The 27,523-nt window shown below is 46.1% G+C and overlaps 1 protein-coding gene across 1 annotated transcript; it reads left to right on the top strand.

Moving 5' to 3' along the window:
* On the top strand, positions 1-27,523 carry LOC122944367 (RING finger protein 112-like). The gene is made up of 15 exons (XM_044302547.1): positions 1-114; positions 2,523-2,630; positions 2,768-2,831; positions 4,141-4,410; positions 4,848-5,042; positions 13,765-13,902; positions 14,711-14,815; positions 15,998-16,048; positions 16,279-16,335; positions 16,834-16,920; positions 17,129-17,252; positions 17,591-17,721; positions 20,822-20,875; positions 25,153-25,227; positions 26,035-27,523. The coding sequence occupies exons 4-15, from the start codon at positions 4,408-4,410 to the stop codon at positions 26,536-26,538; spliced, it is 1,524 nt and encodes a 507-aa protein (XP_044158482.1). The 5' UTR covers positions 1-114; positions 2,523-2,630; positions 2,768-2,831; positions 4,141-4,407; the 3' UTR covers positions 26,539-27,523.

Genomic DNA, 27,523 nt, shown 5'->3' with positions numbered 1-27,523 from the left:
TAGCAGGAAGCATGCCGAGGTCAGGATGGAAAGACCTCTCTGCATGTTGTCAGCGCTGCTCTCCCTCCTTCGTGCCTCCTGACCGCTCCAATCCTGTAGCCTCCAAGTAGGAAGGTAAATATGTTGGTGATAATTACTGTATTTTTCATCCTATAAGATGCGCTCTTTTCAAAAGTGGTAGAAAAATTGCAGTGTGTCTTATAGAGCGAATGCTGATGACCGCTTCCAGTAGCTGTACTCGCCTCTCCTTGTCTTCTTCCTGGCCCCGCTCTACACATGTCCTGACCACGTACAGCACCAGGACATACTGCACGTAGGCGCTCACTATGACCTGACACTGTGCGACCTCCATTCACCGCTCACCTGAGATCGTCACAGCCCCTATAATGTGCCAGTATAAAATGCCTTTAGTTAGTGCCCCCAGTAGATGTCCCAATAGTGCTCCTCTGCCTCCCCCCAATAGTGCGCCCAACAGAATTGAGTCAAATAAAAATAAATCTAAACTGACATACTTGGCTCCATGTAGCTGTCACAGATGTGGTGCAGGCCTCTTCCGGCCTGTGTCCCGCGCTGTACACTGCCTGACTCAGGCGGCCGCATGATAATGACATCATTGCACCGACCTCTGATAGGACTTACAGGCACTAGGCCTGAAGCCTATCAGAGGGAACTGGAGAAGTCGCCCCCGTGCCCCGTGGCAGCATTCATCTGTATCGCCATCCTGAGAACAGGTGACACAGTTGTTGAATATAAAGAGATGAGCGCTCATTTGCCATTGCCCTGATGCTGCCCCCCACTTTTCTCCAGGGTCGCACCTCCTGAGGCGATGGCCTCACCTTGCCTAATTGACGGTGCGGCCCTGCATGGTTGTACTTGCTCCAGCACTGCTTTGCTCTCTCTCTCACCAAACTGGTTTACACTAGACTACAGTCCGCATTCACTCATCTCCTTACATAGAGGGTGACACCAGCCCCATCTAGTGGTGGCTGTTAGATTTGTCCTGTCTCTGAGCTCTACAGGCAGTGTGAGACCAGATATAGACAGGGCTGTGTCTTTCCAAATCATGTCCAATCCACTGAACTTACCACAGGTGACTCCAGGTGTAGAACATCTCAGAGATGATCCAGAGAAATGGGAGGAACCAGAGCTAAATGTCATGTGTCATAGCAAAGGGTCTGAATACTTACTGTATGTCAAGGAGAAAGGGTCTGAATACTTACTGTATGTCCAGGTGAAAGGGTCTGAATACTTACTGTATGTCCAGGAGAAAGGGTCTGAATACTTACTGTATGTCCAGGTGAAAGGGTCTGAAATAGAGATGAGCGAATCGAATTCCACATTCGATCCGAATTTCAGGATAAATTCGATTCGCCTAGAAGCCGAATTTCCTCGTGGCGTGATGACGTAATCTCGCGCCGCACAGGATTTCGGCCAAGATCTTCAAGCAATATGGCGGCATCTGAGGGGTACAATGATGAGGGCGGCGCTATCGCTGCTCCCTGTCATTGCACCCGCTACTTACTTCTTCACGAAGCGCATTTTTTTTGTAATTCGTCACAAAGCAAATTTTTTGGGTGAAATTCTGAAAATTAGCCGAATCTAACTTTTAAGAAATTCACTCATCTCTAGTCTGAGTACTTACTGTATGTCCAAGAGAAAGACTCTGAGTACTTACTGTATGTCCAGGAGAAAAGGGTCTGAGTACTTACTGTATGTCCAGGAGAAAGGGTCTGAGTACTTACTGTATGTCCTGGAGAAAGGGTCTGAGTACTTACTGTATGTCCAAGAGAAAGGGTCTGGGTACTTACTGTATGTCCAAGAGAAAGACTCTGAGTACTTACTGTATGTCCAGGAGAAAAGGGTCTGAGTACTTACTGTATGTCCAGGAGAAAAGGGTCTGAGTACTTACTGTATGTCCAGGAGAAAAGGGTCTGAATACTTACTGTATGTCCAGGAGAAAGGGTCTGAATACTTACTGTATGTCCAAGAGAAAGGATCTGAGTACTTACTGTATGTCCAGGAGAAAGGGTCTGAGTACTTACTGTATGTCCAGGAGAAAGGGTCTGAGTACTTACTGTATGTCCAGGAGAAAGGGTCTGAGGTCTTACTGTATGTCCAGGAGAAAGGGTCTGAATACTTACCGTATGTTCAAGAGAAAGGGTCGGAGTACTTACTGTATGTCAAAGAGAAAGGGTCTGAGTACTTACTGTATGTCCAGGAGAAAGGGTCTGAGTACTTACTGTATGTCCAAGAGAAAGGGTCTGAGTACTTACTGTATGTCCAAGAGAAAGGGTCTGAGTACTTACTGTATGTCCAGGAGAAAGGGTCTGAGTACTTACTGTATGTTCAAGAGAATGGGTCTGAGTACTTACTGTATGTCCAAGAGAAAGGGTCTGAGTACCTATGTTCAGGCCAAGTTTTAGTTTTTCCTTTTCCTCCTGTCTACATTGCACTATTTTATTTTCCCATTATGAGGTACTGTGTGAAAATTGATGGGAAAATGTGTTGTTTTTGTTTTTTAGCACAAGGAACATAACAAAATGTGAAAAAAGTAAAAGGGTGTGAAGACTTTCTAACTGCACTTTAATGGGTTTCCGGCGAGTCTCTGGTCTGGATATAATGGGCATTTGGTGAGTTTATGGTGTTGGCACGAGATAGTATTAAGTTGTTGGTGCTGTTCTTCCTGTTCTGTCGGTTGCTCAGGGGTTAATTTCTCAGGGGCGTTGCCTTCTCGGTTTCGTTTCCCATACTTTCTTCTCTCCTGCAGGCTTCGCCATTATCGGAGTGACCGGTGGCTGTGCTGGTCACATGGGGTGCGGCAGCTGTAAACCGTAAGTTCCCCTCATTTATTCTATACTGTAGTGTGTTTGAGCCTTTTATTCCCGGCACAGGTCATGTGATCCCGTGTTCAGACGATCATATTGTCGGCATTGCTTACACTGTACTTTTTCCTCTTCTTCTGATCTATGCTGTGTATCAGTCTGACATGCATACAGATGTAGCAGAGCTGGATTTCTCATGTACCTGCATTGCTTGAACATTACTCTCTGAGCAAAAATTATGCAGAATTCCTAATAAAACCACAGATAGCAGATCATGATTAGTGTTAATCACGAATATTTGAATTGCGAATTTTTATCGCGAATATAGGCACTTCGAAAATTCGCGAATATTTAGAATATAGTGATATATATTAGTCATTTCGAATATTATTATTTTTTTTCAATCAGAACACATGATCCCTCCCTGCTTCTAGATTGTGCGCCAATGAGAAGGCTGCAGTATCTTTGACTTTAGGAGTAGTGTTGATTGCGAATTTTCGTGATGTGAATTTTTATCGCAAATTTTTCAATTGCCGAGTAAAAACATGAATCCTCCCTGCTTCTTGCTTGTGGGCCAATGAGTCATTGGCCCACAAGCAACTTAAACAGGGAGGAATCATGACTTTAGATTGGAAAAATGAAGAATATTCTAAAAAACTAATATATAGCACTATATAAAATATATACGTTTTTTGGAATATTCATAATATTCTAAAACAAGAATATAGAGCAATTTAGCTAATATAGTGCTATAATCTTCTTTGTCTAATAGTTGTAATTTTTTTTTCTCATCTGAAGTTTAGATTGGAAAAAAAAGATTATAGCGCTATATTAGCTAAATTGCTCTACATTCACTTTTTTCGAATATTCGCTATATTGCTATATATTCTTGTTTTAGAATATTACGAATATTCGAAAAAACTAATATATTCGATATAGTGCTATGACTCATTGGCCTACCTGCAAGAAGCAGGAAGGAATCATGTTTTTACTCGGCAATTAAAAAATTAGCGATAAAAATTTGCATCACGAAAATTTGCATAATACTCGATCATTACCTTGCCGATTTTTTGAGTAAAAAAAAGTTGAATATAACGAATATTCAAATTCGCAAATATTCGACGAATATTCTACAAAATATTTGCGAAATATCGCGACTTCGAATATGACCCCTGCCGCTCATCACTAATCATGCTGAGACTCTGAGATGAAGCAGAGCTGATTGTGTCCTGTGATGCACCTGTATCAGTGTCAGACCACATATATTCCTTCCTTGTAACGTTCCTTTTATTCTCTCCTGGATATTTCTGTGTTACAGCTGCCATGTCATATGAAGGCTCTGCTCATTTCTTCAAACTAGAAGAGGATATCACCTGCTCCATCTGCCTCCAGGAGCTCAGTGACCCGGTTTATATCACCTGCGAGCACACCCTGCATCTCTTCCTACTGGGCCACCCCACAACCCCAAGGTCATCGATGTCCAGAATGCAGGAAAGTCTGTCCTAGAGACCAGCTTATACGTGCCTACAGCCTACAGCACTTGGTGTCCAAGGGTCAGCTGGTTCTCAAAGAATAGAAGTCCAAAATGGTGGGTGAAAGTGAGTTGTCAGAGCAGAGTGTGACGGTGCGCGGTCTATAACAAACACTGAGTGATGACTAATATTTAGTCTTATCTGGTGCAAAGTCCATAGTTCACGGTGCAACACAGATCTATGACAGTTTGTCAAGATGCCATTTGTAATCTGTATAATGTGTTATTAGTGAATAGAAGGGACCGCTATGGGCACCTCAACCACGCCAGTGATGTTAGTCTAAGATAAATGAACCAGAGACAACCTCCAAAAGAAAAGTCATTCACTCCAGTGAGATCTTAGGTGGGTTTACAGTGGAGACACCTGTAGATCTTTTTAGATGACAGGCCATTAGACACCGCTTGAGACACCACCAGCTTTAGTAGGCATTGCTTTACCTCAAGAGTTATATAGAAATACCATATTCTTCATCTTACATGCACTTTGTCCTCAGGATTTCACACGTCCCATCCAGTTGGTCTCCACTGATGCAACATGCAAGATGTGGTTGGATGAATCCGCTGTGGACAGATGCTTTTTGGACAGTGAGATCTCCGATTACCCCCTGTGCCTCATCTGTGTGATCGGAGAGAAGAGAGGAGGAAAATCCACCTTGCTGAATTATATTCTGAGAGCTCTTCATAGACTGGTGAGGAGCCATAACCTGCAGTATACAGGGCAACGTCCTACAGTACATGAGTGGGGATGAAACTGTCCCCTTCACCACCCTCCTGTCCAGGGTCAGGTGTCAGGCTTGTATTTTCTCCAGCCACAAACCAAAATGTACTCTGTACAGATGAGGGATCTGCACACATTTACACTCTCCATATGGAAGGGAGTGGTGAAATACACTGAACTAAAATATAAACACAACACTTTCGGTTTTGCTCCCATTTTGCATGAGCTGAACTCAAAGATCTGAAACATTTTCTACAGACACAAAAGACCCGTTACTCTCAAATATTGTTCACAATCTGTCTAAATCAGTGTCAGTGAGCGCTTCTCCTTTGCCGAGATAATCCATCCCACCTCACAGGTGTGGCATATCAAGGTGCTGATTAGACAGCATGAATATTGCCCACAATAAAAGGCCAATCTGAAATTTGCACAGTTTTGCCTTACGGGGGGGGGGGGGGGGGGAACACATCTTCGTGGCATAAAGTTGATCAGGTTGTTGATTGTGGTCTGTGGAATGTTGGTCCACTCCTCTTCTTCAATAACTGCGAAGTTGCAGAATATTGGCAGGAACTGGAACACGCTGTCGTATACGCCGATCCATAGCATCCCAAACATGCTCAATGGGTGACATGTCCGGTGAGTATGCTGGCCAGGCAAGAACTGGGATGTTTTCGGCTTCCAGGAATTGTGTACGATCCCTGCAATATGGGGCTGTGCATTATCCTGCTGCAACATGAGGTGATGGTCGTGGATGAATGGCACAACAATGGCCTCAGGATCTCGTCACGGGATCTCTGTGCATTCAAAATGCCATCAATAAAATGCACCTGTGTTCGCTGTCCATAACATACGCCTGCCCATACCATAACCCCACTGCCACAATGGGCCACTCGATCCACAACGCTGACATCAGCAAACCGCTCACCCATACGACGCCACACACGCCGTCTGCCATCTGCCCTGTACAGTGAAAACCGGGACTCATCTGTGAACAGAACGCCTCTCCAACGTGCCAGACGCCATGGAATGTGAGCATTTGCCCACTTAAGTCGGTTACGACGACGAACTGCAGTCAGGTCCAGACCCCGATGAGGACGACAAGCTGCAGACGAGCTTCCCCGAGACGGTCTCTGACAGTTTGTGTAGAAATTCTTTGGTTATGCAAACCGATTGTTGCTGCAGCTGTCCGGGCGGCTGGTCTCAGACAATCATGGAGGTGAACATGCTGGATGTGGAGGTCCTGGGCTGGTGTGGTTACACGTGGTCTGCGGTTGTGAGGCCGGTTGAATGTACTGCCAAATTCTCTGAAACGCCTTTGGAGACGGCTTATGGTAGAGAAATGAACATTCATTGCACGGGCAACAGCTCTGGTAGACATTCCTGCAGTCAGCATGCCCATTGCACGCTCCCTCAAACGTTGCGATATCTGTGGCATTGTGCTGTGTGATCAAACTGCACATTTCAGAGTGGACTTTTATTGTGGGCAGTCTAAGGCACACCTGTGCAATATTCATGCTGTCTAATCGGCACCTTGATATGCCACATCTGTGAGGTGGGATGGATTATCTCGGCAAAGGAGAAGTGCTCACTGACACAGATCTAGACAGATTTGTGAACAATATTTGAGAGTAACGGGTCTTTTGTGTCTGTAGAAAATGTTTCAGATCTTTGAGTTCAGCTCATGAAAAATGGGAGCAAAACCGAAAGTGTTGCGTTTATATTTTTGTTCAGTATACATACCAAGTAGAGATGAGAGAATATTTCAAAAATTCGATTCGGCCAGTTCGCCGAATTTTTTGAAAAAATTTGGTTCGATCCGAAATTATTAGCGGAGAATCATGTTAAAAAAGTCTATATTTCCTGGCTGCAGAGAGTCTTTATAGCGGTGTAGAACACTGTGCCTGTATAGCGGTGTAGAATACTGTGTCTGTATAGTGGTGTAGAACACTGTGCCTGTATAGTGGTGTAGAACACTGTGCCTGTATAGCGGTGTAGAACACTGTGCCTATGTAGTGGTGTAGAACACTGTGCCTGTATAGCGGTGTAGAACACTGTGCCTGTATAGCGGTGTAGAGCACTGTGCCTGTATAGCGGTGTAGAGCACTGTGCCTGTATAGTGGTGTAGAACACTGGGCCTGTATAGCGGTGTAGAGCACTGTGCCTGTATAGCGGTGTAGAGCACTGTGCCTGTATAGTGGTGTAGAACACTGGGCCTGTATAGCGGTGTAGAACACTGTGCCTGTATAGTGGTGTAGAACACTGTGCCTGTATAGCGGTGTAGAACACTGTGCCTGTATAGCGGTGTAGAACACTGTGCCTGTATAGCGGTGTAGAACACTGTGCCTTTATAGCGGTGTAGAACACTGTGCCTGTATAGCGGTGTAGAACACTGTGCCTGTATAGCGGTGTAGAGCACTGTGCCTATATAGCGGCGTAGAACACTGTGCCTGTATAGCGGTGTAGAACACTGTGCTGTATAGCGGTGTAGAACACTGTGCCTGTATAGCGGTGTAGAACACTGTGCCTGTATAGCGGTGTAGAACACTGTGCCTGTATAGCGGTGTAGAACACTGTGCCTGTATAGCGGTGTAGAACACTGTGCCTGTATAGTGGTGTAGAACACTGTGCCTGTATAGTGGTGTAGAACACTGTGCCTGTATAGCGGTGTAGAGCACTGTGCCTGTATAGCGGTGTAGAACACTGTGCCTGTATAGCGGTGTAGAACACTGTGCCTGTATAGCGGTGTAGAACACTGTGCCTGTATAGCGGTGTAGTACACTGTGCCTGTATAGTGGTGTAGACACTGTGCCTGTATAGTGGTGTAGAACACTGTGCCTGTATAGTGGTGTAGAACACTGTGCCTGTATAGCGGTGTAGAACACTGTGCCTGTATAGCGGTGTAGAACACTGTGCCTGTATAGCGCTGTAGAACACTGTGCCTGTATAGCGCTGTAGAACACTGTGCCTGTATAGCGCTGTAGAACACTGTGCCTGTGTGCGGTTAGCGGTGTAGGAAACACTTGTGCCTGTATAGCTGTGTAGACACTGTGCCTGTATAGCGCTGTAGAACACTGTGCCTGTATAGCGCTGTAGAACACTGTGCCTGTGTAGCGGTGTAGAACACTGTGCCTGTATAGCTGTGTAGAACACTGTGCCTGTATAGTGGTGTAGGACACTGTGCCTGTATAGAGGTGTAGAACACTGTGCCTGTATAGCGGTGTAGAGCACTGTGCCTGTATAGCGGTGTAGAACACTGTGCCTGTATAGCGGTGTAGAACACTGTGCCTGTATAGCGGTGTAGAACACTGTGCCTGTATAGCGGTGTAGAACACTGTGCCTGTATAGCGGTGTAGAACACTGTGCCTGTATAGCGGTGTAGAACACTGTGCCTGTATAGCGGTGTAGAACACTGTGCCTGTATAGCGGTGTAGAACACTGTGCCTGTATAGCGGTGTAGAACACTGTGCCTGTATAGTGGTGTAGAACACTGTGCCTTGCAGTAACACCCATAGGGAGTCTGCTGTGCTAGTGAAATAACACTGTGAGTCCGTATGACATGCAGATGACGGGCGTCGCTCTTAGAATCACTGCACACTTCACTTATTGGGGCAGTCACGGGGCCAAAACTGACCAAATAACTCAAGTATGATCTCAGCCTTACAGGTCGATGTTAGCGCCAAGAAGAAGCGCACTCCTTTTACACCATCATCAGCTGATTCCACATAGATGTCTACAGACCTATTAACCCCTTATACAAGTAGAGCCCCCGACAGAGAGGAGAGGGGGTCAGCAGTAAGTTTGTGTTGACGTCACTGATTATTTTGCCCTTCCTCTGATCCGTCAGAACAATAACCCCCAAAAAACGGACCCAACACTACACACTGACCGACTGCTACCGCAGCTGCCTCCGTGAACCCGTGCACCTTTACTTCCCAGGCAGGTAGGTTCCTGTGAAGCAGGTGGTCTACCCCAGGCACGTTTCTCTACCGACCTCTTACTGCTGCCACCCTGCTGACTCCCGGCAACGCTAGCGACTTGCTGGCTCCGCCGCTGCCTCATGGGAAAGCTGCCATCCTCTTCTCCCGATGATGATGAAGCCCCTAATTCACCCGGCTCCCAAGTGCGATCAGCTACATCATCTGTGGGGGTGTCTGATGTCACTTGGGACGAAGTGGATGACCGAGTAAACCATTCAAGAACCGCCGGGTTGTTGGTCAAGACCGCTAGATGACACCGGGAGCTCAGGCTTCTCACTGCAACTCCTGCTGCCACCTCCCCTTACTCTGCTGCCACCCCCCTTACTCTGCTGCCACCTCCCCTTACTCTGCTGCCACCTCCCCTTACTCTGCTGCCACCTCCCCTTACTCTGCTGCCACCCCCCTTACTCTGCTGCCACCTCCCCTTACTCTGCTGCCACCTCCCCTTACTCTGCTGCCACCCCCCCTTACTCTGCTGCCACCCCCCTTACTCTGCTGCCACCTCCCCTTACTCTGCTGCCACCTCCCCTTACTCTGCTGCCACCTCCCCTTACTCTGCTGCCACCCCCCTTACTCTGCTGCCACCTCCCCTTACTCTGCTGCCACCTCCCCTTACTCTGCTGCCACCCCCCCTTACTCTGCTGCCACCCCCCTTACTCTGCTGCCACCCCCCTTACTCTGCTGCCACCTCCCCTTACTCTGCTGCCACCCCCCCTTACTCTGCTGCCACCCCCCCCCCTTACTCTGCTGCCACCTCCCCTTACTCTGCTGCCACCTCCCCTTACTCTGCTGCCACCCCCCTTACTCTGCTGCCACCTCCCCTTACTCTGCTGCCACCCCCCTTACTCTGCTGCCACCTCCCCTTACTCTGCTGCCACGTCCCCTTACTCTGCTGCCACCCCCCCTTACTCTGCTGCCACCTCTGCCTGCGCCAGAAACATTTAGGCCTCTGCCACTTCCCTGTGCAGGGCCTGGCACTTCTCTGTCTGACATACTGTTAGACAGGGGTGTTGCTAGGGTCTCAAAAGATCCAGGGTCCAAGCCCCAATGTATATGGCCCAATTCGACCAACCAACCCCAAACCCCCCCTCCCACCCCCCGCAAACACTAGCACTGCAGAAATTTTACTGTACTTGCTATCCCTCTCACATCCGGTGCCTCCAGGTGACGTCTCCTCTGATGTAGATCTTCTCTGTCATCATCTTCTCCATTCTGTCCAGACAACTTCTCTCAGCCGCCTCGTCTCTGCAGAGTGTGACACACGGACATCTTAGCTTCCTTACTTTTCTGTACCCCCAAATATTATCCTGAAGAAAAATGAGTGCCCCCCATAGTAATAGTACTCCTCATAGTCCCACTAATAGTAATTCCCTCATTAGTAACACTGCCCCCTACAGTGCCCCCCAACAGTGATAATGCTCCCCAAGAGGGCCCCCATTAGTAGAAGAGCCCTCCGGTATTAAAAGTGCCCTCACAGAGCCCCTAGTAGAAATAAGGCTACCCTACTGTTCCCCCCAATTGTAATAAAGCTCTCTACAGACCCCTCAGAAGTAATAAGCCCCCATAGTGCTCTTAGTAGAAATAATGTGGATCTATAAGTCCCTCCTATAGAGCCTCCAGTAGTAATAGGACCGCCTAATGTCCCCTGGATTTAAAGGGACCCTGTCACCTCCTATGCCACCCTCACTGAGCGTTTCTAAATGTTCATTGTGTTACCCTAAACATATAAATTACACTTTTAATTTCATTTGCAGACAAATTCAATAAGTATTATGCATTTTTGTACTTCCCGCCTTTTATGCAAATTAAGAGTCATCTCTTACTTGTGTAACCAGAGAAGAGTCATATTTTCAAGCTCTGACTCATCTCAGGTTAATTTGCATATGTAACAAATCATTTTTTTGACACAATGAAAGCACACAGAGCTATGGGGACTGGGTATTAAGGATGTGCTAGCGGCCATCTAGCAACCCATGTCCTCAGCTCTATACACAAAATCCTGGTGACAGGTTCCCTTTAAAATGTCCCCACAGTGCCCCCAGTATTTATATCGCCCCCTACTGTTATAATGCTCTCCCTGAAGTTCCCCCAGTATTTATAATGCCCCCTGCAGTGCCCTCTGTAGTTATATTCCTCCGTTTAGTGTCCTCAGAAATCATAATTCCTCAGCCCATCCACCATACAGTCCCATGTAAATAACATTTCTCTTCTCCGCCATAGAGTCCCATGTAAATACCATCACACTATCTCTCCAGGCCCCTCCAATATACAGTCCCATGTAAATAACATCCCTCTCTATCTACAGCCCCCTCCAAAATACAGTCCATGTAAATAACATCACACCATCTCTCCTGCCCCCTCCAATATACAGTCCAACGTAAATAACATTACCCCCTCCCCAGCCGCCTTCAACATACAGTCCCATGTAAAGAACATAACTCCCTCCCCAGCTGCTTCAAACATACAGTCCCATGTAAATAACATCACCCCTAAATATTCAGTCCCATGTAAATAACATCACTCCCTCCCCAGACACCTTCAACATACAGTCCCATGTAAATAAAATTACCCCCTCCCCAGCCACCTCCAACATGCAGTCCCATGTAATTAACATTACCCCTGAACATTCAGTCCCATGTAAATAATATCACTCCCTCCCATAGCCGCCTTCAACATATAGTCCCATGTTAATAACATCACCCTGCCCCAGTCACCTCCAACATGCATTCCCATGTAAATCACATCACCCCCTCAACTTTCAGTCCCAGTTAAATAACTACAACTCCCAGCATTGCTCTGCTTCTCACACTGAGTAATCTACCCCTTCACTTACCTCTCCTCATGTACAGACCTCGCCATAGCTTCTTCCCAGGACTTCTCTTCACTGCTGAGCCGTCCTCTCCTGCACTGATCACACAATGGTGACATCATCGCAGGTCCTTTCAGCTACTGCGTTTAGCACTGATCACATGACCTGTGATGTCATCACAGGACCTTCAGCTCTTGCAGGGCATTAGATTAAAATGCATTGTTATCCTGAGGATGGCAATACAGTTGTATCTATCTGGCAGGTGGGACATTCGGGGCCTGGGACAAAGCATCAGGGGCCCAGGCCCCGAATGTTTTAACCTAGCAACGCCCCTGCTTGTTAGATCAAAAAATAAAATAAAAAGGAAATTAAAACACCCCAAAAAGGGCTGTAATTTTCTCACTTCACCACACAATGGCAAATATTATTTTTGTGCCACTAATACACGCAAAAAAGAGCTTTAGAACATATATCTGCACCGCTGAACGGCAAATATATTTCAATTTTGCCCCTAATACACAACAAAAAGGGCTGTAATTTTCCCACTTCACCACACAACAGCTAATGACCCCTTTTTAAAATACAAGCCAAAAAATGCTTTAGAACAAATAACTGCACCGCACAAGGGCAAATAAGACATAGAACTATTTCCTTGTAATAACCCAGTTAATGGCGCTATCACACAGCACTTGTACCCCAATATGGGGTACATTACAGAGCTGTATGATGGCAATGTGGCTCCGCAGTCAGTGCAGCAAGGTGTAATAGGATTGCTCCTGTTCCCCAGGCTGTAACCTCCCCGACTGAACCCTGTTCTACATAAACTGCTGTGGAATGATTCCTCCCTGTCCTTTCCCTGCACCTTGAATAATCTTTCCCTGAACTTGTAAATTGTTTTTTGTAGCACAATTATGTTTTTTCTCGCACTGTCCCTAGCGCCTGCTGACGTCTCTCCCTGCACTAAGTGCACTGGAAAATGGCAGAATCCAAGATGGCTGTCGCTATTTATAGGGCTGTGACATCACAGGGCTGGCTGGCTGCTGATTGGCTGCATGCATGGCATTATGGGTGATCCCGCCTTCCCTGAGTTCCTTTCTCCGTGTCCTTTACATATGCAGCAGCCATTTTAGGAAAAAATTTGATTGGTTACCACGAATCGCGAGGAAATTCGGATTCGGTGCGAATCGAATTTTTCTTGAAATTCGGATCGAATATCACTTCGTTAACTTCGATTCGCTCATCTCTAATACCAAGTTCTGTTCTTCTGAGGGTTAATTCTTTTGCCATGGTACATGCCCCTCCTCGCTGCCCCTGGAATACTTTAGAAGGTTTTGAAGGATGGTGGCTGCCCAATATTGAGGACATGGGCCACCAATCCTTTCGGCCAGACATTAGGAATCCTGTCCTGAGGTGAAGCTAAGCCTAGGTCTGCTCCTTCCATCATGAGTGAATGGGAAGGTGACACAACAGCCTTGGTCCTCATCTTTTTCTAATGTCATGTGAGCGTTGTAAGGCCAGCAGGGCACGTTAGACAGCTGTTGGGCAAACTTTCATTCAGTTAACAGCTGTCCTGACCTCTTCATATAGATTCGCACTCATCTCAGTTGTACGTTAATAGAAGAGTTGAGGCGTATCGTGTACAGGAATTTAGATGATAAAAGGCCATAGCTGAGGATAATGCATGTTGAAATCTAACATCCTGACCCTTCTTCCTCCAATATATTTCATCCGGGTAGAATCCATGCACACCCTTATGCACTAGGTCAGCCGGTCCCACCCGCAGATTCAGATGACATTCATCTGAGGTGTATGACCACCATAACGCCACACGTCTACTGCACCCATCTTCTCCCTCATGATCTCATTCACAACATGATGATTTATTACACTGATCTTTCTGTGTGCAGGAGAAGGGTCAGCCGGTCAGCCTGGGGGAAGACGATGAGGCCCTCAAGGGCTTTGATTGGAGATCTGGGACAAACAGTGTCACCAAAGGGATATGGATTTGGGGTAGACCATTCATCCTGGAGAGGAACAGAGAGAAGGTAAGGAGCCCAGTGTGTCTCTCTCCTCAGGTCTCCACTATGGAAGGCAGGTGAAGTCCTTATGTGTTATGTGCATGAGGACAAATTTATCATGCGACGAAGGAGCTTCATCTACATCATCAGTATAAATTACATTCGGCAACTTTAGTATCAACTCAAGATCTCTGCTTGCTCTGTGTTAAAGAGAAGACTTGTTCACATCTAGAGGAGTAAAACCTCTTCAAAATTAAGTCCTGCTCGCATGTCTGAGAATGTGTTACCATGTATCAGTATAAGTAAGAGTCTATGGCCGGCAGGTGTCGGACTGGCAACATAAAGAGGCCCTGGAAAAAAATACTAAAAGTGGCCCCGTTTTGTAGTCAGGTCCAAATTGATGAAAGGCAGAGCCAGCAATACCATATAGTGGCCCATTATAGCACCCCAACAGAGCCAAATACCACAGTCCATCACAAAATACTGCCAGCAGCACAAAATACATCCCCAAAGACTTCCACTGGCCGGCCATGGGGAGGGCTCAGGCGGCCCCCTGGGCATCGGCCAACTGGGAAATTTACCTGTAAGGTCTATGGCCAATCCGCCCCTGATGGCAGGAGATATATGCTGCTGCGGCTGTGATTCGCTCCCAGGGACGGTCTCTACTGATACACTGTAGCAAACTCTTGGAATATTCATAAGTTTATATCCTGATGACTACAGTGAACCTGTTCATTACTGTTACAGAAGTGCATATTTTAGGTGATCTGTATGATCTAATCTGTTAGATTGATGTGAGTTCTGATGTGAACCTCCTTTGTTCTCCTCTTCATAGATGGCCGTGTTTGTTCTGGACACAGAGGGGTCACTGGACATTGAGAGTGATCGAGAGACCTGTATCAAGCTGTCCGCCCTGTCCATGCTCCTCAGCTCCTACCTGGTAGGTGGCTCTCAGTCTATTGGGAGATTTGCTCTTACACCTAATTTTTCCTTGTGTCTTGGAGATCTGGAGAGGGTTGAAGGTCTTTGTTTTTTACCTTCTCAAAGTTGCTGCAGGAACCCCCATACTCAATCATCTGGTAGAATCTTGCTGCTGATTTGAATGTATCAGTATGGTGGACCCCTAAAATAAATTTTACTGGTAGGCTCTAGGCAGCCCAGTCCGACATTGCCCCCATACATAGATCAAAGGAGACAATAATCTGTAAATGGAGTTCTTGTATCAAGAAAAACAACCATCATAAACCAGATGTGGATGACCTTCAGCATACGCCCATCTGAAATAGTTCACAGTGTCAGCGCAATTCATGTGATTCTCATCTTCTTTGTGTGGTGCAAAATCAATTAGAAGTATAAGTATGTACGTATCATACTGCTTTATAATGAGACCAGACACACTAGGTGGTTTCTTGAAAGCATCTTTCTCTCTTCTCTGGGCCATGGTAGAAGAGAGAGCATTATTCACATTACATTGACCTAAATAGCAGACATGACATCACAAGAGGGGGGTTCCTTAAGAAGAGACTATTGGCTCCTTAACCTGATAGGAGTGGTTTCAGCAACTTCAACTCTGAGTTCATAGGTAGATTTAAAAACTGCAATGTAATCCCCATTCCCACAAAAGAATGCCCACATGGCTCATACATCTGGTTTGTGGCCATCTAGTGGACAAAAATGTGTCCTACAGAATGTTCACACCACATACACATAGAGAAACAAAGCCCATCTCTCACAACAGCCATTCCTGGGTTCTGCCCTGTCCTGCTCCAAGTAGATAAACCAGTACGGTACGGCCATACTGGGTGGAAACATTGCTGATTTTCTGCCACAGAAATGTAATAAAATCAGCCACAGAAATTCCACTGTGGAGAATCCGTCTTGTGTGGCCGTAACTTTGTATATACTGGTCTGTGCTAGAAATTTCTGCAGCTGAAAATCTGCTACATTCATCTGATTGGGGAGAGTTGGGACACCACACGTATCGATCTCTCTCTCCAATGGGATATGTCATTTTACTCGCTCCCCCAGGGTATTGAATCACATCTTGTAGTGGGGGTGATGGGGTGTACACCCATTACTGTCTCTTTGTGAATGTCTCCCAATGTAATCTTTGTTTGTTCAGATCTTCAACATAAGCGGAAGCTTGAAAACCACAGAGCTGGATCACCTCGAGGTACGGCGCAAATCTCTTCAAATATCTATGATGTTGGTGTCAGGCCCTGAGCATCATCTACAGTCTTGTGAAACATCTTCAGATCCATGATCAGGAGTTTACATCCAAGGATTGTTTATTGTGTCATCAGAATGTATCGGTCACTGAGGTGGAATGAAGACAACTCTGTCCATGTCCACTGCTGGATGAGATGGACTTGACTGGACTGACCATGATGTTTGTCTTTTCAGATGTATCTCCACATCTCAGAGCTGACCAGGGAATCATTTTCTCTTCAATATCTACAGGTGACTACTGCTCTGCGTCCCTTCTGTCCACACATAGTCTTCCGACCTCTTCTTAATGTCTTGTGTGAAATGTGAGGTCAAGTTCCTCACATATACTCTGTTCTTGTTTATTCATGAAACAAACCTTAGTTGATCCTCTATGCTCCAGCTTCTCTCTCATCAATGTAACCATTGTTTAATCTCTGAATCTTGTCTGCTCGGGATCCTGCTGGGATTACCGGCCATTATGTGCTTGGGTAGTAGTCCTCTCCACAGGAACTTCAGGATGACCAAGCAATATACTAGTAGGTAGGTCAGGGTGTATGGAGAGGTGATAGACACGAGCAGGGGGCAACAATACTTTGGTTTTCATCCCCTGTCTCTGTACCCACAGACCACAATCCTTCCAACAACCTCTACTGTTCTCCCTCTACCTCTACCTCTACCTCTTGCCAACATCAGCCTCTTAGCTCCATACTCCCATGAGATGTTATTACCATTTGATGTTTTATATTTCAGCACTTGAATATTCTGGTTCGTGACTGGCAGGGCGACGACAACTGCGGACGAGAAGCTGCTAAATCCTACATGGAGCAAGAGACTGAGGTATGATGGCGGCGAACATAGACATCACATCCAGACGACCAATTAGAATTCATGATAGATCATTGATTATAATGGTTCCGCTGGAGGACTAGGGCCCTAGGCTTCAGTCTGACCAAGGGCCACATCTGCATGGTGGAGTCTGTTCTTGTGAATAGAACTGGACACTGGGACTGCAAGGAACATAAAGATTTATATTTTGTTTCTGTAGAAATTATGGAAAAGTGCAAAAAACCACCGTGTGCTGGAGACTCTGCGCAGTCCATCCGCCAGCGGCTTCCTTCTGCCTCACCCAGGGAAAAAATTCCTGAAATCGAGTCAGGGGCAGCTTTCAGGTAAGATGGCTGCTTAACGGGACGGTCACTGAACAGAGTAGGAAAGGTGTGAACCACCACTGATGGAAAGATTCTACGACCCAGAACAAGGAGGAAAAGCTACACAGGAGCTCGAGGAGCCCGAGCTGCGTCTCAGTAACAAGAGGATGACAGGACTCTAATTATTGTTTTTAGGTGATGGGAATAGAATTGCTATTAGATTAGAACGTACATTAGAACGCCCACCTGTGTGTGGCTTTGGTCGTCTCCTCAGCGCTTACTTCTTCATCAGCTGTAAATTCCCACAGGTTATAGTCCAAACTATCAGACTTGGTGATGATACATCTCTTAATTCACAGACATGGATGGCGACTTCAGGGATCACCTGACAACGTACGTCTCAGACCTCGTGGTAGAAGTTTGGCTCCACCGTAAAACTAACGTCCACGGCGAGAGGATCACATGTGGTCATTTGGGTCAAACTCTAAAGGTTAGACATAAAACATTATTAATACTAGTACACAGGAGGACCTCACTGGTCATTAGGCAGCTGCACCTGTAATAATGCAGTAGAGAAGCTGAAGCACTGCGGGATTTATACTGGAGACGCCTGCTGTCTCATCTCCAGAAACAATATAGCAATCTATAGTTGCTGAGCTAAAAAGGTTTAACAACCTGTGTATAATGACCTTTCTCTAGTGGTGGCTGTATAAACTGTATGAAATGAGTTTCCCCTTGTGGTGGCTGTATAATCTGTATGTAGTGAGCTCCCTCTAGTGGTGACTGTATAATCTGTATGTGGTGAGCTCCCTCTAGTGGTGGCTGTATAATCTGTATGTAGTGAGCTCCCTCTAGTGGTGGCTGTATAACCTGTATGTAGTGAGCTCCCTCTAGTGGTGACTGTATAATCTGTATGTAGTGAGCTCCCTCTAGTGGTGGCTGTATAATCTGTATGTAGTGAGCTCCCTCTAGTGGTGGCTGTATAATCTGTATGTAGTGAGCTCCCTCTAGTGGTGACTGTATAATCTGTATGTAGTGAGCTCCCCCTAGTGGTGGCTGTATAATCTGTATGTAGTGAGCTCCCTCTAGTGGTGGCTGTATAATCTGTATGTAGTGAGCTCCCTCTAGTGGTGGCTGTATAATCTGTATGTAGTGAGCTCCCTCTAGTGGTGGCTGTATAATTTGTATGTAGTGAGCTCCCTCTAGTGGTGACTGTATAATCTGTATGTGGTGAGCTCCCTCTAGTGGTGGCTGTATAATCTGTATGTAGTGAGCTCCCTCTAGTGGTGGCTGTATAACCTGTATGTAGTGAGCTCCCTCTAGTGGTGACTGTATAATCTGTATGTAGTGAGCTCCCTCTAGTGGTGGCTGTATAATCTGTATGTAGATGAGCTCCCTCTAGTGGTGGCTGTATAATCTGTATGTAGTGAGCTCCCTCTAGTGGTGACTGTATAATCTGTATGTAGTGAGCTCCCCCTAGTGGTGGCTGTATAATCTGTATGTAGTGAGCTCCCTCTAGTGGTGGCTGTATAATCTGTATGTAGTGAGCTCCCTCTAGTGGTGGCTGAATAATCTGTATGCAGTGAGCTCCCTCTACTGGTGGCTGTATAATCTGTATGTAGAGAGCTCCCTCTAGTGGTGACTGTATAATATGTATGTAGTGAGCTCCCCCTAGTGGTGGCTGTATAATCTGTATGTAGTGAGCTCCCTCTAGTGGTGGAGGCATAATCTGTATGTAGTGAGCTCCCTCTAGTGGTGGCTGTATAATATGTATGTAGTGAGCTCCCTCTAGTGGTGGCTGTATAATCTGTATGTAGTGAGCTCCCTCTAGTGGTTACTGTATAATCTGTATGTAGTGAGCTCCTTCTAGTGGTGGCTGTATAATCTGTATGTAGTGATCTCCCCCTAGTGTTGACTGTATAATCTGTATGTAGTGAGCTCCTCCTAGTGGTGGCTGTATAATCTGTATGTAGTGAGCCCCCCCCCCCCCCCAGTGTTGACTGTATAATCTGTATGTAGTGAGCTCCCTCTAGTGGTGACTGTATAATCTGTATGTAGTGAGCTCCCTCTAGTGGTGACTGTATAATCTGTAGGCAGTGAGCTCCCCCTAGTGGTGGCTGTATAATCTGTATGTAGTGAGCTCCCTCTAGTGGTGGCTGTATAATCTGCATGTAGTGAGCTCCCTCTAGTGGTGGCTGTATAATCTGTATGTAGTGACCTCCCCCTAGTGGTGGCTGTATAATCTGTAAGTAGTGAGCTCCCTCTAGTGGTGGCTGTATAATCTGTATATAGTGATGTCCCCCTAGAGGTGGCTGTATAATCTGTATGTAGTGAGCTCCCTCTAGTGGTGGCTGTATAATCTGTATGTGGTGGGGTCCCTCTAGTGGTGACTGTATAATCTGTATGTAATGAGCTCCCTCTAGTGGTGGCTGTATAATCTGTATGCAGTGAGCTCCCTCTAGTGGTGGCTGTATAATCTGTATGTAGTGAGCTCCCTCTAGTGGTGGCTGTATAATCTGTATGTAGTGAGCTCCCCCTAGTGGTGGCTGTATAATCTGTATATAGTGAGCTCCCTCTAGTGGTGACTGTATAATCTGTATGTAGTGAGCTCCCCTAGTGGTGGCTGTATAATCTGTATGCAGTGAGCTCCCTCTAGTGGTGGCTGTATAATCTGTATGCAGTGAGCTCTCTCTAGTGGTGACTGTATAATCTCTATGCAGTGAGCTCCCTCTAGTGGTGGCTGTATAATCTGTATGTAGTGAGCTCCCCCTAGTGGTGGCTGTATAATCTGTATGTAGTGAGCTCCCTCTAGTGGTGGCTGTATAATCTGTATGTAGTGAGCTCCCTCTAGTGGTGGCTGTATAATCTGTATGTAGTGAGCTCCCTCTAGTGGTGGCTGTATAATCTGTATGTAGTGAGCTCCCTCTAGTGGTGGCTGTATAATCTGTATGTAGTGAGCTCCCTCTAGTGGTGGCTGTATAATCTGTATGTAGTGAGCTCCCTCTAGTGGTGGCTGTATAATCTGTATGTAGAGAGCTCCCTCTAGTGACACCTACAGAAAGTTTTAATTTCTTTATTTAAATTGATGTAGAAATTTTGGTTCTCCGTGTGAGGAACATTAAACTTCTGTCCTTCATAATTATATATTTTATATATATTTTATTATCATTTGACCTGTTTTCTTTGAAAAACAACATGAAGTCTGATTTCCGACATTCCCTTTAATTCTAAGATGAATCTGAGTCCTGATATCGGGGCTTGGCATTTACCTGCAGACCTTCCTGTATGAGCCGTAGCTCGCACGGCGCGGTTTTCAGTGTTTTATTATAGCTCTGCTACATTTATAGATCCATGGTACAGATGGAGTCCTGTTCTCAGGGCGGATGAGTCTGTTACAATGTGTCAGCGCAGGTATTAGACAGGAGCGATGTTTGTGCTGCTGTCACAGAAGATTGTCTGCCTCACACATTGTAACAAACCATCAGCCGTGAGAGCTGGACTAGGTTTTCAGTCTCTGGATAAAACTCGAAGGTTGATGTGTTTGTAAAGGTTTTCTTCATTCTTTAATCTTTTTTTTTATTTCATTTCAGGATTTTGTCGGCACTTTGCAGAGAGAACACTTCAACTTTGCTTCCCCAGTAGAGGTAAGAGTGTAATGTCCATACAAGTTACACAGATGGCAGCCGAACGCTCCCCGGGCCATCAGCTATTAGTCACCACTCCCCATATCCCCGCTTTACAAAAAGCCTCGCTGAAAAAAGATAATTATGGGTCAGATTATGCTAAGGCTGACGGCTCCTGCGCCGGTGTTACTAAGAAGCCTGCTGGAGTCAGGCGGACACCTCGGCGCCTCTCTCGGCAGTCCCTGCACCCGTCGGCTCACTGACGTCACATCACTCCTGCCTCCTCCTGGGCGGCACTGGTGTCTGATTGGTGGAAAAGCACTTCCCGCTCATTGCGCCCCACCAATCAGCAGTGCAGAGGGGACAATCGCTCTTCTGTCTCCTCTGTCTTGTGGACTCTTCTACCAGGGCCAATTGTAGGTCTTCTGCTGCCTGAGGTGAAAATTGATTGGGGCCCTTATTCCCTGACCAAATTTTCAATCCAACCCCTCCCTCCTCAGTCAGGAAAACTCCGCACTAAACACCTCCTAATCCAGTGACGTCTCCTCTGTTGTAGATGTTCTCTTTCCTCATCTTCTCCATTCGGCCCAGACCACCATGATGGTTTCTATCAGCTGCTTTTTGTCTTTGCAGAGTTTACCACAAAGACACCTTAGATTCCTCATTCCTGCTGCCACCCGTAATACTGTGCCCACTGTGCTCCCGATGCCCCTAAATAACAGATCCATACAGATAGTTCCACCCATAGTTATAGTGCTCCCAAAGTCCCTCATTAGTAATAGTGCTGTATTGCACCCCCAATAGTGATAATACTCCCCAAGAGACCATCTACTAGAAGCAATGCCCTCCATACTGTGCCCAATAGCAATAAGGCCCCTATAGAGCCCCCAGTTATAATGAGGACCATCTATAAGTCACCCCTTTAGTGTGGCTGCACACAAAACTGCATATAATACAGAGCTAGCACAGTCTACCAGATCACACAGATGTAATGTGCACTTAGTTTTTCTCAGGTACGGATTCCGAAATCTTCACCCTTTTTAATGTAAGGATAAGATCTGACGGGAAAAAAAAAAAGCAGCACCAAAAACCACAATTATGAATTGCAGGGTCTGGTGAGGTTATAGTGCAAAACCCCACAGAAATACAAATGGAAATTTGTGCAGATTTCCTGCATGTTACCTGTGGCCGTGTGCAGACCCCCAGCAGAAGGACGATCCATAAGGAATCCTTATAATGCCCCCCCTGTACTATCCCCAATAGTTATGTCCCCTTGTAGTGACCTCAGCATTTTTTTATTTTTTTGTTTTTGTTTTCAAATTGTTTTTATTGGTTTTAAAGCAGTCAGGACGTACAATCTTTACTTGCCCTACATGGGCGCCAATACAAGAATGCATCTGAAGTAGTACAGTCGTATGAGAAAATGCAGATCACATAATAACAAACAAAAAGAGGAAGGTAAAACGTAGGAAGGTCCGAGGGAAGGAAAAGGATGTGGGGGGGGGGGGGGGAGAACATCCCTAATGTTGCCAAAAGGTAGGACTAGTTCCAAATAATTAATGCAATGATACCTTTGATGTTCACGAGATCCCTAGAGCTGTGCAATTCAGATCGAAAAACCTCTATAGTCTTTCCAAGGTTTCCATATCGCCTCAAATCTGTGTGGTGTTCGGGCCTCCCAGTGAGCTATCTGCTCAAGGCGGTACAATTGATCGCATCTATTGATCCACTGTTTTAATGGGGGTATCTCAGTCTTTTTCCAGTAAACTGCAATGAGTATTCTGGAAGCTGCCAGTAAAATCTGACTCAACTTTTGCGTATCTCTAGGGCACCTGAGATCCCCGAACACCCCAAAGAGACACACTTTCGGAGAGGCCGGAAATGGCATCCTACAGATCTCAGACAAGACCTTACATATTTTTTGCCAATAGGGAGAAATCTTAGTGCATTTCCACCATAAATGGCTGTGAGTGCCTACTTCCTGTTCACATCTCCAACAGTTTGGGCTGCATTCAGGGAACATGCGGTTAATTCTTTGTGGCGTAAAGTACCATTGAGTAAGTACCTTATAACTATTCTCTTGTAGTTTGACACACCTGGACACCCCATGAGGAGCCTTCAAAACACTATGTATTTCCTTCGCTGAAAACTGAATACTTAACTCGCTCTCCCATTTTGATATGAAAGGAAACTTGTCCGGGCGGGATAGGGCCAATAGCAGGCTATACAATTTAGATACCTTACCCTTTGAGTCTTTTAATTGCAGAGCCATTTTTTCAAAAATGGATTTTTCTAAAGGGACACTAAGACTTTTAAGGTGGGACTTCATAGAGTGAATAAAATGTGCTTTTTGGAAGTCTGGCAGGCACGCTACCGTAGGGTGTTTTCCCAGATCTTCAAAAGTTGGAACATCATTGTCTGGGCATAACGCTAAAACCGGAGTGGTAATAGCTTTGGCTCTGTCCGATATGGTTTCCCAGAACTGGGTCGAGGAGCGGCAAAGTACATCTCGAACCTGCATTAGGGTGAGATAATTAGTTAATAGGTGCTGTTTCTATTTAGAGTCCTTCCACATGTCCAAAGCGTACTTAGTGATGATGCTACACGTTTGTACTTTAGCGTGTTTTGGGGATTGATCCAAAAAAATGAGGGAGTGAAGTGGGAGATTTAACATATTATCTTCTGTATTTAGATCTAACCGTTCTGAGTAGGGTCTCAACTATTCTAGGCATCTAAGTGCAATCACTGCTTTATGATACGTATACAGATCTGGAATACCCAATCCCCCATTCCTAGGGTGTTGCACCATAAGAGTGAGAGGTAGCCTAGATCTCTTCCCACCCCAGTGGAATTTAGACAGGATTCCTTGCAGTTTTACTAAATAAGTTTTGGGGATTGGAATCGGCAGTGCTTGCAGGTAGTAAAGAACAGTGGACAACAGTATTGTTTTAATCAGTGTTCTTCGCCCGAACCATGAAATAAATGGGATATCCCAAGAACCCAATAGGTCCTCTAAACGTTTTGGCAGTGGCTGGAAGTTATCCCGAAACAAGTTTGAGAAGTCCGGGGTCAAAGTTATCCCCAAGAAGACTATAGATTCATTGGTCCAGTGACCTCAGCATTTATAATGCCCCCCCTTCAGTGCCTTCTGTAATAATAATTTTCCTTGTAGTACCTCCAGTAGTTATAATGTACCAGCACCTTCCAACATTCAGTCCCATGAAAAAAAGCATTACTCCCTCCATCATACAGTCCTATGTAAAGGGAGCAAGGGATATAAGAGGAGAGGACTAGAACTCCCATCATTCTCTGGCTCTCACATGGTTTCTCCCCTTTTTTCTCCTCATGTCACATGATGTCATCACAGGTCCTTCCCCAGGACTTCTCCTTCATCACTACTTCTCCCCTCTATTGCTGAGCTCCCCTCCCTCCTGCACTAATAACCTGCCAGTGATGTCATCACAGGTCCTTTTCCCCACCACTTCTCCTCTCCACTGCTGAGCTCCCCTCCCTCCTGCACTAATCACTGACAGTGATGTCATCACAGGTCCTTCCCCACCACTTCTGCTCTACTCTGCTGAGCTCTGCCCCCTCCTACTCTGATCGCCTGACAGTGATGTCATCACAGGTCCTTCCCCACCATTTCTCCTCTCCTCTACTGAACTCCGCCCCTCATACTCTGATCACCTGACAGTGATGTCATTACAGGTCCTTCCCCGCCACTTCTCCTCTCCACTGCTGAGCTCCCCTCCCTCCTGCACTAATCACTGACAGTGATGTCATCACAGATCCTTCCCTACAACTTCTCCTCTCTGCTCCTGAGCTCCGCCCCATCTTGAGTTCTTCACGGGTCCTTCAGTTTTTGCTCTAGTTGCCGCTGCTGTGTCTGCAGCTCTCATGTTCTCTTTTATCAGCCATTAGGAATCATTTACATTAGCCACAGACAACCCCCCCCCCCCACCCTCGGTGACCCTGTTGGCATGGGTAAGGGTAAATAAAAAATACTCTGTGGTGCCATGCTTTGCTGGGCGGCACCTTAGGCCCCTGCCATCTAGTGCCTAATTGTACATACGGCACAGCCCACACCCCTAATCTGCACGGTCATCTGGATCACCTTTGTCATGAGACGTTTGGACTGAGCTGTTTCTGGTTCAGTGCACTGTAATGTCCATTCAGACAGTCCCCACCACCTCCCTTTGCGCCATTTCTTTTTGTCCTCAGCACCTCTCCCCCCATACGCCCTACATTCACACTGTATAAAACGCTGCCTGCATTAACTCCTCGTTCTCTTCCTCCAGATGTTCTACTCATTTCAAAACCATAAAAACACGACAAACACAGAAAAGAAATTCCAGGATTTCGTGGAAAAAGAGGTAACAGAATGATAACGGTCAATGTATTCCGTATTTGCATGCACCGAGCTGGTTATTGGGGACCTGTCAGCGCAGCGGTAAATAAAGCCCCCCCACCTTAAGGCCTCGTGCTTTCACCCTGGATACATTGTGTTTTCTCCCATCCAGATCGTGGTACTAATTTTGATAAAAACATGTTTTTATGAAATGCTAATGAGTATCTGAGCAGCAGTCTCCAGCTGAATGCTGCGCATGCGCCAAGCTCACTCCTGCAGGACTTCAGGAGGACACGGTTACATCTACACCGCCGGGCGCTGTCACTGCAAGTGGTGGAAATTAGGACCTCGGATCAGGACGGGAGAAAGTACATTGTATCCAGGGTGAAAGCGCGGCTACAAGGTGGGTGGGCTTCATCTACTGCTGTGCAGACAGGTTCCATCTAAAAGGGTCGTCCAGGTCTAGAAAACCACGGCAGCTTTTCTCCAACAAACATCATCACCCCAGTCTCGGGGCTGTGTCTGGTATTGCAGCCCAGTCCACAGACGGGTTGGCGCTTTACCATTTTGGGGCCCTACAGAGCTCGCAGTCCTGGAGAGCAGCTTTCATAGAGTCCATGTATACAACGACCCTGCAGCACAGCCACATGTGGTGTCAGCGGTATAACTGGTGCTGCGGCTTTGCTGAAGGGTCCGCGCCGTGAAGCGCGGCGTGTCTTGTATTTTACTGCACGGATAATAAATTGTGGATGACGACCCTCCGCCTGTACCGCGCTGCATGTAACACACTCATCCTGAGCAATGACCTCTGACCTCTTTGTGTCCTCCTTAGGCTTCGACCTCTTCTCCTTTGAAGATCTTGGAAGTTATGCCCTCTAAGATGAGGGAGAAGGTCAGTGAGGAGGCATCTCGTCTTCTGGTTGAGTATGGGCAGAGTCTGAGAGGTAGCGATCTGGCAGCAAAGCAGAAGCTCAGGGAAGAGATGAAGGCGCTTTTAGACCAAGAAGTGGAAAAATTCTGTGCGGACTACTTCGCTCGCTTTAAAATGTGTGCGGTGGGGATCGGGTGCGTGGTAGGTGGCGGGGTCCTCAGCTTTGCTGGAGGCATTGTGGGAGCAGCTGTGGTTGGAGCAGGCCTGACTGCAGAGAGCGCGTTCTTACTGGGCAGTACGGCTGTCGGCATAGTCACCAGGGCACTTGGAGGGTCTGAAACACTACAGGCCATCGGAACTGAGGTCATAGCCGGCGTAGGGAGGGCTATAAGACATAAAGAGAAGAAGAAAGATCTGGGGAAACGGGCAATAACGATGGGGCAACAGAAGACACCCAACAGCTGATGAAGAAGCCAAAGTGAACAATCACTCCCATCATAGCAGCTGTAGGCACCAGAAACAACAGACATGGCCCAGAGGTTCCGACTCTACTACAGGTTTTATGGACCGTTGTGGCCCCGTCATTTATCTTACATTGGACCCCAATCTTTTATGATTTCCCTGGATACAATGGTCTGGTGTTCTTTTTTATGTGGGGGCGCTCTACAGATTTATGTATGCACTTAATACATTTAAGCCGGGCCATGAGATAACTCCACAAGAGGTAACAGAACATTGGCTGGCGCTAGAGATTCCCACCAATGACGCCTCCGGGGGCAGCGGAGCGTGCATCACATGACCATGCAGCTTCCATTGACTTGGATTCAGAGTAACTGTACTTGTGTGATCACATCTTAACCAAACGGGGGGCTGATGACCTCGTTCTCAAGGCCGGGGGGTCCTCGGCTCCAAAATAAGAGATATTTATTATATCCACATATATCAAAACCATAAAAAATAAACAAATAAAAAGTATGAAAATATAAAATATTAAATGTTAAAAAACTTTGCACATACGATGTAGCGTCCACCTGGGTAGCCCGCTAGAAACAGTGGTAAGCTGTAAGGGGAGACAGGTATGCACAACATAAAACGTGAACAAATGAGTAATATCCAGGAAGATGTGCCTCTAACATGTATAACCTATCTTCTATAATACATGTCAAAGGAAAAAAATGAAAAAATGGGGAACAATGTTCAATCATCATTCGTATCTTTCAGAAATTCACTACATCGTATGTGCAGTTTTATAACATTTAATATTTTGTGTTTGCATACTTATAATATATAATAAATATCTCTTATTTTGATACTTATTTGTCTTGGATACGTTCCTGGGTGATTAAGTGCCTGTTATTATATTCATTTTTCATTTTCTGTACAGTAAAGTACTAGATACAAATAAAATGATGTAATATTGAATCAAAATTGCTTCACTCTAATTACAGAT

Source organism: Bufo gargarizans, chromosome 8 (assembly GCF_014858855.1).
Source record: "Bufo gargarizans isolate SCDJY-AF-19 chromosome 8, ASM1485885v1, whole genome shotgun sequence".
NCBI classification, from domain to species: Eukaryota; Metazoa; Chordata; class Amphibia; order Anura; family Bufonidae; genus Bufo; species Bufo gargarizans.
The sequence above is the reverse complement of the archived record's forward strand: the minus strand, read 5'-3'. Positions and strand labels throughout refer to the sequence as shown.